Source organism: Asterias amurensis, chromosome 8, assembly GCF_032118995.1.
Source record: "Asterias amurensis chromosome 8, ASM3211899v1".
NCBI classification, from domain to species: Eukaryota; Metazoa; Echinodermata; class Asteroidea; order Forcipulatida; family Asteriidae; genus Asterias; species Asterias amurensis.
In genome coordinates this window covers 3,587,114-3,601,122 of record NC_092655.1, presented here as the reverse complement: position 1 = coordinate 3,601,122, position 14,009 = coordinate 3,587,114, and the positions used below count along the sequence as shown (strand labels likewise).

At 39.2% G+C, this 14,009-nt stretch overlaps 1 protein-coding gene across 6 annotated transcripts in view; it reads left to right on the top strand.

Annotated features, from left to right (window-relative positions):
• LOC139940570 (uncharacterized) overlaps positions 1-14,009 on the top strand; it is a 37,484-nt gene that overhangs the window by 15,938 nt on the left and 7,537 nt on the right. For 2 of the 6 annotated variants that reach the window (XM_071936884.1, XM_071936888.1), the window contains 10 exons: positions 884-1,099; positions 2,291-2,348; positions 4,901-4,963; positions 6,394-6,438; positions 6,946-6,983; positions 7,678-7,706; positions 8,744-8,921; positions 10,136-10,172; positions 10,854-10,903; positions 12,532-12,568. In XM_071936884.1, the coding sequence (XP_071792985.1) occupies positions 884-1,099; positions 2,291-2,348; positions 4,901-4,963; positions 6,394-6,438; positions 6,946-6,983; positions 7,678-7,706; positions 8,744-8,921; positions 10,136-10,172; positions 10,854-10,903; positions 12,532-12,568 (751 nt within the window). The remainder of the gene's footprint in view (positions 1-883; positions 1,100-2,290; positions 2,349-4,900; positions 4,964-6,393; positions 6,439-6,945; positions 6,984-7,677; positions 7,707-8,743; positions 8,922-10,135; positions 10,173-10,853; positions 10,904-12,531; positions 12,569-14,009) is intronic. The other 4 variants (XM_071936885.1, XM_071936886.1, XM_071936889.1 and 1 more) reach the window with 4 other exon arrangements.

The following is a 14,009-nucleotide window of genomic DNA, read 5'->3' as shown; positions in this document are numbered from 1 at the left end:
TAAGTCAGATAATATTCTCAACTTGTTTATTTTTACATGTAGTTTATTTCCAAAGGGAAATCCTGTTTTGGCATGATACTTCACAGAGGCAACAGTAGAGGCAATCGCCTCCATGCCCCCTTGTCATTGTCTTAGAATGATCCGGTAGAAATTTACCATTTCCTCATAGGGTGCCCTTTACCAACTGACCAAGGAGAAAAATGCCTTGGTGCCCTTACCCATTCAATAGCAATTTAGCATACAGGCCTGTTTACATTTACATGTACTTGTAGTTTATTTTTGAAGGGAAATCCTGTTGTGTGGTTTTGTTCTAGTTATGGCCATAGAGGTCAGTTGAGTATGACAGCCCATGAGTTTTACATGTACTTTGAGAAGGCAACTGGCCATATGCATTTCACAAAGGCCATTTCCGTTGGAAAATCTTAAAGTCCATGGGAAACTTTTGAAGGGATATCTAAGGCCAAGTCTAGGTGCAACAGTAAACAGAAAAATAAACAGGGACATGAATGAAATTTGTTGCTGGAATATTTTGTAGACTTGTTTGTGTATGATGTCTACAGTCACTTAAAGTTATTAAACTTCTAATAGAAGTTAGCAATTGGTTCCATATTTGGTAATGTCAAAGACCAGTATCCTCACGTGGTGTGTCCCAACATTGATTAAATGCATAAAATAACAGACCTGTAAAGATTTCGACTCATAATGAAAGAAAAAAAAACAGTGTTGCATTCATGCCCGAAGCCTTTCTCAGATTTCAAATATTTGTGGTGAAACATTACCTCTTTCTCAGAACTACATTACCTTAAAGGGGCTCGTCTCTAACAACGTTTTATAATATCAACAGCTCTCGAGTATTGTAAAAACCCAAATTACTTTTTTTCAGCCCGGGTCTGTCTTCAGACGAAAGCTAGAAAACATTGTGTCTTGCACACAGCGACCTTTAAGTGACCCCATCAATCCATTTAGTATACCCTGGATGACGCAGTTAAAAAACCAAGCAATACCATCCCAATTGCACAACAAGTTCCTCAGCGGTGCTGCACAACAGCTACACGACTTGTCAAAAAGTGACCCGGACATACGATCGAGGCAAAACCAAGTAAATCAGACAGGAAATATTGCTCTGCTTCCAAAAAAATAAGACCCATAATTGCAAGTCATTAGTCATGGCACAGGCACATAATAATAAAGCAGCCATTGATATCAAAATTAGTATTGAATGGGTGTTTAAGGGCCCCAGTTGTGGTGACTGGGGGTAAAGTCTCAAGATTGACTGTACGCTCAGACCGTTATACCATGTTCATACAGCTCTGCAACCTCATGAAGACCATGCCATTCACCACATTCTCAAAAAGTTATGGAGTTGTACTGCTTCTATGTCGAAAGCATCGCTTGCTGACTTGCTGTCACTATGATTACACCTAAATCCATCAATGCCGACAAAGTAGTAGGAGTTGCCGACAGTGCTGCTTTTTTATTACGACCACAGAGATCTCACCACGATGCTACCTCGCTGCTTGTAGGATAATAATGGCGTTCCCACAATATTCTTAATAAGACTTTGCCCACCTTTTGGCCATGACCAGGGGCCAATTTCATAGAGCTGCTTAAGCAAAAAATTTGCTTAAGCACGAAAATAGCTCGCTTATTTTACACATGTTACTGGCCAAAATTTCACGCCATATACATTGCTTATGACTAGTATTTAGCTGTTGTTTACTTAGCATAACAATTGAGTGGAGTCTTTGCCGGTAATCTGATTCTACTAAGCAATGAATTTTGTGCTTAAGCAAATTTTTTTGCTGAAGCAGCTCTATGAAGCAGTACTGTAACTTGTCCTCTGTCTTCGTTTTATTCCCTTCGAATCGGCCCAGGAGCGTGCAAGTGTGGGAACTTGATCTTTACCCTTCTTGTTTTCATGTATGTTTTTCTTGCATAATTGAGGAATGCATATGTGGGACAACATGCTTTCGAGCAACAGTGGTTTAGTTTACTTTTGTTGTCCCTGACTTTTCTTGTCCTTTTTGGGGTTATTTTTCTTGTTTCATTCCCAGATTAATCTTGTGTACTTGCTTGTTCCCCTCATACACACTTATTTTCCATTGTTCTAGCTACTGTACCCTCAAATCATCATCAGTCAATTCAATGTTACTCTATTTTTGTGCTTCTTTACAGTTTTTAACACCATACACATTTTTAATATACTCACCATACTTTTTAAAGAAAAACTTCTCAACACCACTACTTCCCATGATACAGTGTTTAATATAAATATTGTTTTGATTTACAGAGTTCAAGTGCATCTGGGAAGGAGGATGACTCCAGCCTGTACCTCGCTCCCAACACAGGTAACACTGTTTTCCCAATTAAATAAACAGGGCCCAAATGTCATAGAGCTGCTTGATAACAACATTTTGCTCATCAGGGCGGGAATTTCATCTGAAAGGGCAATGCCATTATCATTTGGTAAAGGGCACTTTTACTGGAAAGTCTTAAAGGAACACGTTGTCTTGGATCGGTCGAGTTGGTCTTTGAAAAGCGTTTGTAACCGTTTTTTATAAAATGCATATGGGTAGAAAGATGTTGTAAAAGTAGAATACAATGATCCACACAAACATGCCTCGAAATTGCGTGGTTTTCCTTTTACCTTGTCGACTAACATGTCGGCCATTTATGGGGGTCAAAATTTTGACTCCCATAAATGGCCGACCGTGTTTAGTCAACGAGGTAAAAGGAAAACCGTGCAATTTTGAGGCAAACTTGTGTGGATCATTGTATTCTACTTTTAAAACATCTTTCCAACCATATGCGTTTTATAAAAAACGGTTACAAACCCTTTTTATAGACCAACTCGTCCGATCCAAGGCAACGTGTTCCTTTAAAGTCAATTGGAAACTTTTGAAGGCCACCAATTAAGACCAGCGGCAACAGATGCCCTGGCCTCAGTGGCCTGCGTGTAATTCTAGGCCTGGCTTATTGCTGTGTTCTTTTACACAATAATAAAAAAGAAAAATTTGCAGGATACCATTCACAGGTGGTGTTTTTCATGTGGAATGGCATTGTGGATGGTTCCTCATCCTGGTAAGCATAATAAGGGTTCTTAAGTGCTCAAGCAGCTCCTTAAATTTGGGTCCAGCTCTCTATGTGTAACCCCCAACCCCACCCAGCCACTTTTCCATGCATCTACACGTGTTCAGTTAGTCAGTTAGTACACAAACATGTATCTGGTTTGAACAGAAGACTTACACATTTGTCCATGTTGTGATCTTTATTTTTTACTATGATATGAACTGTTCAGAGACCACAGCGGCCGCAAACTGCAAGTTAAGTCCTGCTTCCTGAGTGGGTAAAAAAAAAGTGACCAATGTTTCCCATGTTAACATTGAATCAACAAACTCTTAAAACAAAACCAAGTAAACATTTCTTAATAATTTTCCTGTAATTGTCCCTAAAGATTAACAGGCCCCAAAAAATCCCTAATGCCTGGGTGTATAGTGATGATTAGACAGAAATGAACAGTCTCTAAAGGGGTGTTGTTTTTCATTTGGTATCAAGTCATCCTTTAATAATGTAACAACAAGTTCTTGTAGCCCATTTTACAATAACCCTATTAATGCACTTTACATTAGTGCACTGGTCATTGGGCCAAAACACTCCTTTATCTTTCTCAAATGTTAGGCCATTAACTAATGTTGGGGAGAATGAATTGAAAATGTGCACAACAAGTTAAAGCCATTGGACCCTTTCGGTACAGAACAAAAAATAAAAGTTCACAGATTTACAAATAGCTTATAATTACAGGGTTTACAGAAGGTAATGGTGAAAGACTTCTCTTGAAATATTATTCCATGAAATGCTTTACTTTTTGAGAAAACAGTAAAACAATATCAATTCTCGATAGCGAGAATTACGGATTTATTTTAAACACATGTCATGACACGGCAAAACGCGCGGATACAAGGGTGGGTTTTCCCGTTATGTTCTCCCGACTCCGATGACCGATTGAGCCTAAATTTTCACAGGCTTGTTATTTTATATACAAGTTGTGATACACGAAGTGTGGGCCTTGGACAATACTGTTTACCGAAAGGGTCCAATGGCTTTAAACATAAAATGTGTCTCTGGATAAAGTTGTGATTTTAATGTTGTTTATGTTTCCTTCCTCTTCCACCCCCACAATCATGTCTTGCTTTTACCTTCATCCACCATACCTGATGGATTTTGTTTGTATTTTTGTTGCTGTCATTGGCTTTTTATTTGCTCTTTTGTTTTTGGTCATCCATTCTCACAACCATCATCATTGTCAATGGGATCATTTAACCACTAACCAAATCAATGATGTTTCTGATCATCTGGATATCATTTTCAAAATCACTAATGTGTCTGTCAAATCACCCTTCTTGATTAAAATCACTAATATTTCCATCAAATCACCCATATCATTTTCAAAATAACTTGTGATTCTATCAAAACCATATATTCTTTTTTTAAATCTTAAATGTTTCTATCAAATCACTAATGATCGTATAATCTCTCATACCATTATCAAAAATAAAAAATCAATCAAACAAAATTACCTTTATCATTTTCAAAATCACATTTCTATCAAATCAACTGTATCAATTTTCAAATTAACTATAACTCAATCAAACATCATAATCATTCATTCCATTATCGAATATCATGAATGGTTCAATCACCATGAAAATTTTCAAAATCGGTTTTACCAAAATCGCCTATATTGCTTTCAAATAAAAACAAAATTTACCATATTGTCACTGAAACTCTTCCCTGAATCACTGCATGAAAATCACCACATCATATAATCACCTTACTGCTTAATCATAAAACATTGTTTTTGCCTCACCCCCCTCTGGTGTCAACATTCACATACAAGTAGATGAAGATTTTGATCAGACATATGAAGTACCGAGTGAACAGATGAACAGCTCATATGGTGATGGTAAGAATTCATTCCCCTCTTCAGATCATAATCACAGGAACCCGCCATTTTGGTTGTCCCAGGTCCACGGTTTCATTGATTGATCTTTGGCATCTGGGCCAAAGGTCAATAGCCTTTTTGAGGTATTGAGGATGCTATATTAGGGAGGTTTAGCTGCACGTTAAAGCATGCAACAATTTCAACAGCGATGTGAACATGAATGTTACACAATTTATTTTGGTTTTTAAAATCTCACATTTTAAGCATATGTGAACCTACCATTTTTCATGTCAGGTACGTACGCGCAGACGTCATACGTAAGCATGAAATAAGCCCCAAAGTGGTGAAGTCGCCTAGAAACGACACAATTTTCTGACATTCACCTTCACAATTTTGATCGCGTTACGTGCAGCTAGATTTGCACTGATTGGTTTGGGTGTAAAGTAAAGTAATAGTGTCAAAATTGCTTATTAAGCTTTCTAAGCTGTGGCCTGTTGAAGCTGAGAGATCAAGCGCACCGGACTCAAGCTGTTGTGTATCTGATCAGTAGAGTCTGGGTTCGAGACCTCGTGTTGACACACATCATAGAATACTGTCCACTAAACAGGCATGATATTCTTCCAAGTGTGATTGGTCAGCAGAGTATGGGTTCGAGGCCTGGTCGTGACACCTGTGTTCTTTAAAAGCAAGACAACTAACCATTATTGTTTTATCCTTCGGATGGGAAATACAATGTAAAACCATTTGTATTGCATTTGAAAGAACATGGGGTGGATTTCACAAAGAGTTAAGACAAGTCTTGTCTCAAGTTACTTATCCTAACATAGGACGAGCCTTAAGTTTTTAATATCTCCTAGGACTGTTCCTAAGTTAGGACTAGTTCTAACTCTTTTTGAAATTGACCCCAGGTTACACTTATTGCTCAGAGAAGGTGTTTGCCTTGGTGTTTCTGCGAGAAGACAAGCAGAGTATAGTGTTGAAAACATTGTGACCAGACCGGCTCTTTTCAGAGCCAAAACACTCACACAAAAGAGATTTAAAATATGGTTGTACCCGCAAGTTTGCTCATCAGTTACAGACCCTGGGACCTTTGTTTACAATAAGTGTGACCTTGTACTTAATTGAGCTTTTCCAGTGGACAAGATACTGCATCATCACTGTATAAATTTCATCATAAATCCAAGAGTTAGAAAAGTAACAGTTTAGATTTGAGATGTGCCCCATTTTGTCATATCAACAGTTGATAAAAATCAGACAGTGCCAATCTCCACAAAGTACAAGATTATGTTTTCCATTGAGCTGTGTACAGATTGTAACTGCAGGAAGTCCAGGCTTGGTGACTCTTTTGTAAACATGTGATGTCACAGGTCACATCGTCTATACTGTAGTTACCTTTTAAAATATGTAGACTTGTTTCTCATTTGATCATGATGTGATTTTTTATTTTATAGATGCAGGTGATGAGATATATGATGTACCCCATGATGAAGAAGAAAGTAAGTTTCTTGCATCTTTAAGATTGTCTTTGACAGTCTATCAGCCTTGTTGTGAATGATGTGGCAGATGGTTTTGTTGTCTGTCGCACTGACACAAATTTGAGGAACTATGAAGGAACCAGGCATTGCGGACCCATTAAGTTATACACGATCACCCTAAACTGCATACAGTTAGTGTATTGCAAGACCAAAGAAGAAAGAGAGTGGACCAGTTACTCTATGACTTGATGCCTCTTTTGCGGATTAACTTGAGCAGGTGTCCTACGGAACTGTCCACAGAGATTCTGTCCTTCATATGGGAAATTATCATGGACTGAAGGGGGATGTTTCAAAAGAGGGCGTTATCAGAAGGTGTTTGTACACAGTTCACTGTATGGGGGACAGAACCTCCTGCCTTTGGGGCTTGTATAGTATAGTGGGTTGGTCACAATGGTAAAACATGCATTCGTCTAGTTTTGAATGTGAACCAGCTGATTAGTATTTACATTTTGTCTTTTTGCCTTCCAGATAATCACCACGCATTTCAAAAAAGACATCCCGGTGGGGTGAGTCAATTTATTCTTTGTCTAAGACTATTGAAGATTTCCCACTTACAGACCTGTATGATTCGTTTTTGAAAAGTCAAGGACACAAGTGCATTTTCTCCTTGGTAAAGGGCATCTTATGAGGGAATTGTAAGTTCCTACCGGAGCATTTCAAGTGAGTTGAGATAGTTCAACTGAACATGAGGCGTAGAGCAAAGAGCAGAGACTCCTTTTTCTTCGCACGAGGAAATAAATTACATGTTCAGCGTCAAAGTACACAGTTCAATATTTGGGACACTAAACTATTAAAGGCAGTGTATACTTTTGGAAATTGTCAAAGACCAGTATTCTCACATGGTGTGTCTCAACAGCATGGGCATGCCATCGGCATTACATAACAAACCTGTGAAAATGACAGAAAAACACCCCCTGTTGCAAAGAATTGTGTGCTTTCAGATTCTCAGGTTCACGAAAACTGCATTACCTCAAACGGGGTTGTTTCCATTGTTTTTAAGCAATGTTTGATACAGCTCTCCGGTGCTCTTTACTAAGTGTTTTCAATGGCTATTAATTGCTGGAGTAACTACCAAAGAATAACCTCCCTTGATATTATCTAAACGTTTGAAAAGACTTACAACCCATTACAAGTATCTGTTTCCTTATGATTAAAAATATGTTGGTGTCGTTTTGTTTCCTTTTTGTTTCACATGTACAGGGAAGATCTGTTAGCCCACTTCCTCAAGTGTAAGTTGATAACTTCATGCAAGCAAGTTTAGTGTCAAAACACTAATGTACAAATATTGAATGCTTATTAAGTGCTGTGCCGTTGTATACAATCATGAGGTGTAATCTGGACTGTTCCATTTCACAACGAGGTGAAGTTGATTTGAATGGAAAGGGCCAGCTGTCATGGAGTGATTATATCCTGTAATAACGCAAGAACGAAGTGCATTCAATATTTGTTTTGATGTTTATTTGGTTTGCCGTAACACCATGTGTGTATCTACTTGCTAGGTAGAGTTGTTCTTAGGGAACTGTTTTGCTATATTCTACTGCCGCGGAGTAGATAATCAGAGGTTCGGGAGACTTCTCAGTTCTGGAAAGAACTGTCCTGCTTTTTAACTATTACCAGGGCGGATGGTATAGAAAATAGACTGGACTACTACTTTAGCTTATAGGATCGTAATTAACTGTACTGCCACAGAGTCAGTTCGGAATTGGTCTCAACGTTTCGACTAGCTTGCTCTAGTCATCGTCATACATTGATACCTCACCATGCAATGCCTCAAATCCTATATAATATTTGTTTTGATATAACTTGCCACTTACCATTTATATAAAGAAGCAATTAAAGTAAAGTATCTTGCTCAAGGACACAAGTGTCATGACCGGGAACCAAACCCACACCATGATTAAATCACCAGAACTTGAATTTGATTCTCCAAACCATTCGGCAATGAGACCCTACACAATATTTGTTATCCAGGATAATATAATAATGGCTTCTTACCTTACATGTATATAGCACTCATATCCGGCACTCAGTGACACTCATGGTGCTTTAACATACAGTATACCTGCAAGGTCACAGTGGGTGTTTGAATTATGAGACCTACTCCTTTTACATACTTTAGCACCATGTAATGGTTTACAAGGTGCTGTGTCTAAATATGCTACCACTTGGGATAGGTTTAGGGAGAGCTGCAATATTTGTTTACTCTCTAAACTCGCCTGCTGAAGAAAGCAGTCTCCACTCATTGACCATTGTTTTTCTGGTTCAGAATCGCACCAAGGCCCCTGCCATGCCCTCCTCCTCACCTGCAAGCCCCTTGGCAGCAGCAGCAGCCGCAGCAGCAGCAGCATCCATCCCAAATGCTGGATCTCCCGGGTAGAATCAGCCCACGACCACCACCGTCTCCACGTCACTACAAAAGAGCGCCAGAGATCTCCCAAAAAGAGGTAAACTTGCGCCTTCATTACCATTCATCAAAGTTGATCAAATAGACACACCCATCAAAACTGGTATCATGAAAATTATGAAAGAAGTTCATTAGGCTGGTAAAATATCAACTTAGCAAATTCATTTTCTATAAAACACAGCCAATGCTTACGTAAAACTTGTTTATGTTCATGTAGTCATCCTCAGAATAAGGCACCACCAGACGGTTGGTGGCACTGTTTCCTTCTATGGCCACGGGAGGGTGGTTTGGCAGATTGTGTCCTTCGGGGGTGGGACTTGGGGTATTATATCATCCCGCTTTCCAAAACAAATGTGCTGTATTCTAAGCCAAATGGGAAACTGAATTGACACCCCTTTGAACAAAGCTGTTGACAGTATGGGAGTCTTCCACTATAGCACTAGAAAGTTCAGTTGGTAGATCGCTGGCATGAAACCCAGAAGTCGCAGGTTCAGATCCTGTTCTAGTCAAGTCCAGTTCTAGGTGATTGGGGGCATCAGTTCCTTGTCAATGCATGTTAGTCATTTCTGCTGGGAGAAACGTAGATAACCATGCAGCTCAAGTTCACACATTTTGACCTATTTCATGGTGCACTTACTGTAAAGACACTGGACACTATTGGTAATTATTCAAATTAGTTAGCATAAAAACTAACTTGGTAATGAGCAATGGGGAGCTGTTGATAATATAAGACGTGAGAAACAGCTTCCTCTAAAAACAAGGTTTTTGAGAAAGAGGTAATTTCTCACCCAAATAATAAAATACTTCAGGCCTGAAGCATTTTATTTATTAGGCATCTGATGGACACCAATTTGTGCAACAAGGGTGATTTTTCTTTCATCATTCTCTTGCAACTACGAAGACTGATTGAGTCCAAATAAATATAAATTAGTGGGCACCACTTTACGCATGTAATATTTGATTTCTTAAAAGGCAACTCCCTAACCATAAGTCGCCAGTCTTTATAAACCTCATCCTACAAACCACACTGTAATTTTGACGGATATCTTGTTACTTTACCCATCAAAAACAGGACACATTTACGCCAACCATTGGGGGGGGGGGGAGATCTCCTCTGGTGTATTTACACACACTCCAAAGCAGTGACTCATAAACCATTTCCTTACATGAGGTAACTCAATTTGGGCGTAGTTTTTTCTTCCCCCATTGAAGACCGCTGTCAGATTAAGCCAACGTTTCAATTTTCCTATACAGGAGATAGAGCAGGAGAATTATGAAGTACCGTCTCTAGGTAAGTATTTTTAATGAGGCTTATTTCCACTCGTAATTTGGGTCATTGTGTCTCGTTAAGCCCAGTCCCCTTCTGCGTAATAAGGCAAGAATGGTGTCCGATAATGACCACTTCATTCTCATTGATGCAGTTTGAATGGGTGTTTTTTTTTATTTTAGCTTGGAGTGGTGGAATCTATTAGAGCCTTTCTTTCTGCAGCCATGTTTTTGGTTGTTATTAGGAATGAGGGGTGGGGTGCCGCACTCTGCCAGGAATGTAAAGATGGCTGGCGCTGTGTGGTGTACTTTTGATTCTCAGAGCGTTTTCAGAAAAACCAAGTCTTGAAGCAGGTTGAGGGACCGATAATATCTTTTGCTTTGCATCGCGAAAGAAACGTTAACACAGAGCGCCATCAGATCTGCTTCTTGCCCAGATGTTTATCTGTCTAAGGTCTCACCGTAAGAAGTGTTTGCTGCCTCCATCGAAAAACATTATTCCAAAACTGTTTAAACCGCCAAACCAACCTCTCGGATTTGCAGAGTAAAACGTAGACCTCACACAAATCGCGATGATGGGAATAAAGAAGACGTTGTTTGCATCTTGTGGCTGACTTCCATGTGGCTTCATTCGAGATGAAATCCTTCATTGCGAGGATCCGAAGAGCCTTTCACAATTTTCAAAACTGTCTTTGTTTGTTTTCAGCAGAAGAGCCAGAGCAGTGCGAGTATGAAGCCCCTATAATGGAGCAACAGGTAAGACCCTTTATTAGTAAGCAACTGATTTAAACAAAGAGCTACGATTAAGTCCGAGTGATCTTAGTGTGTAGTCACATGGCTGCTTAAAACCATAATACACTTTCGGAACAGGGAAAAAAGAAAAAACCTCACAGATTTACAAATAACTTACAGGGCTTACAGAAGGTGGTGGTAAAAGACTTCTCTTGAAAAATTATTCCATGAAATGCTTTACTGTATGAGAAAACGTTAAAACAATAATCAATTCTTGACACCAAGAATTACGGATTATAGTAAACACATGTCATGACACGGCGAAACGTGCGCAAAAAAAGTGGGTTTCCCTGTTATTTTCCCCCGACTCCGATGACCGGTTGAGCCTTAATTTTCACAGGTTTGTTGTTTTATATATAACTTGTGATACACGAATACTGTTACCGAAAGTGTCCAATGGCTTTAAGCAGAAAACATTCATCAGCAGAAATGAACAGGATACTTGTCTTAAATTGTACTTGTGGCATGGTAGTTTGGCTGGCGACCTTATTCTGGTAAGCGTTGTTAGTTTGATGCTTAGCTACTTTTTGTGCGTTTAGCACCTCTATGAAATTGGGCCATGGTCTCATATAGCACTTCAACACACATTTTTGTTGAGCAAAACTAAGTCATACTTAGCAGAAACAGGCAAAAACCAAGGTACAATGTTTATTAGTAGTAGCTGGTTCCCTTCTAATTAGTCAAATAATATGTTAAGTTATTCTGTCTGCTGGACGGTTTCATAAATCAGCTCTATCACATTAGAGCTTCGTAATAAGCTGCTTAAGTCAGCACAGCAAAACTATGCTTACCGGAAAAGAGCTACCAGCCGAAATACCATGTGATTGGTACCCTGCTCGTTTTTGCTTAGCAGCTTGATGATTGGCTCAGGATAGGGTGTGGTACATTGTTTGCGTCGGGAGAGAACATACCATGATCTACTGTTCACAAAAGATACTATTAGGTGGAACAGGAAATGACAAAATTACATGTTCATTAAAATGATGTCATGCTTGCTTTGTTATTGTCTACCTTGTAATTTTTATGTCATTTATTGTGTGTGTTAAAAGGGAGACTTGTAAAGGGCCATGTCTATCACAAAGTGACATTCCTGGCGCAGAAAAAAAACCTCAACTCTACTGACATCTTCAAAAGATGGAAATTTGCATCGGGGATAAAGAATACAATTTTTTTTTTTTTTTTTACCTGTACACCGATATGTGTTAGCACAGCATATTCAGTACTTTTCCAAGCTCTGTTAAAAAACTCAAAGACATAACTGCATCTGTAAATTGCATTTAGGATGAGTTTGTTGCAGTTAGGACTTCTTCTGTATGTTTAAAGTGCCTTGAGTGTCTCTCAGTAAGGGGTTCGCACACTCTTACAAGAAACCACTATTGTTCTAAATGAGATTTACACACGGTTGTACCAACAAATTGAGACCACATGGACTCTTCTTAGAGCCAGCACTCCTCATGTAAGGTTACTAGTACACGAGTTACTTCCCAGAAAAAGATACAAAGATTATCTTAAACATGATGTTGGAGCAGACTTTGATCTTTCCGTTTTCTTAAAAACAAAAATCATCATATTTTTTTGTTCTCCTGTCGCAGGAAGAAGAAGAAGAAGAGGAAGAGTACCTTGTAGCAGGTAAGATTACCCTCTGGAAAGAGAATGTCTATTGTTATTGTTCCACTGAATTGAGAATGCTCATTTTGTTATTGAGAGTATCATTAATTTTGTTTTTGATTCGTAGTACCTCGCCCATTTGCCCACAGACGACCCCATAATCCTCCACGATGCAGAGTGCTGAAATGGTTTAAGGAATAAATTAAGGCCCAGTGACCAGGGGGTTATAATGCTTATAATGTTGGAAGCGCTTTGAGATGACTTTGGGGGGGGGGGAAGCACCTGGCCACATGATGAGCAGTGCCCAATGTCACAGAAAATACTGCTTAACAATCTTTTGCTCAGCAGAAAAGAGCGAGATACCACTAACAAGTTGTGCATGTGACTTATTCTGGTAAGCGAAATGTTGTTATGCTTGGCTACTTTTTGTGCTTTTAAGACCCTTTAACGTGCATAGATATAAAACATAACGCCATACCCTCCTCAGTGCGCCATAAATAATTCAATCGATTTCCAGCCGTATCCAGAGATCATCGAATAACTGTCGGTGTGATTATTTTTGTTGTGTTACAAGTTGAGTTTAATTTGTAGAGGATGAAATTATCTTTTGAATGATTTTCAGGGTTGTTTTGTTTGACTCACCAAATTCAAGCATACAACAAATTATGCATGTGACTTGGTATTTTGGCTTGTAACCTCATTCTTGGAAGCATATTTAGGCTAGCACAGAAATTCGGCGCTTGCACGTAAGCGGGGAATCGTGATCGTAAGCGCAGAAATCAGAGGTAAGCAGAGCCATGAAATTGGGCCCTGGTATTTTGGCTTGTAACCTAATTCTTGGAAGCATATTTAGGCTAGCACAGAAATTCGGCGCTTGCACTAAGCGGGGAATAGTGATCGTAAGCGCAGAAATCGGCGGTAAGCAGAGCCATGTAATTGGGCCCTGGTATTTTGGCTTGTAACCTCATTCTTGGAAGCATATTTGTTGCGCTTGTTGCTTCTTATTGTGCTTTTCAAAGCAGCTCTATGAAGTTGGGCCCAAGTGTTGCTTTATAGATCCACCCTCTTCAATCCTCAATGAAAGGGCATCACTCTGAGACGGTATACAGAGGTTTTTGAAAGTTGGTTAATGTCCTACTCATGCGCATAAGGTCTTTATTAATAATAATTATAGTAATCGCAAAGTCTTACATAGCGCACGTATCTACCAACAAGGTACTCAAGGCAGGTACTCAAGGCGCTGAGTATATGTTACAAACTTTTGCAGAAAGATAAGTTGTTGAAGTTATGAATTCTGAGACCCAATTATTTAGCAGCCACAGACAGGAGCATCGGCGCGAACCCCCTTGTTTTCGATAAGTGCACTGGGTTCTTTTACATGCCATACACAACACATGAGACCAACAGATTAATTCCCATCCGAAAGACGAATCAATGGTTATGTTTCTTGCTTAAGGACACA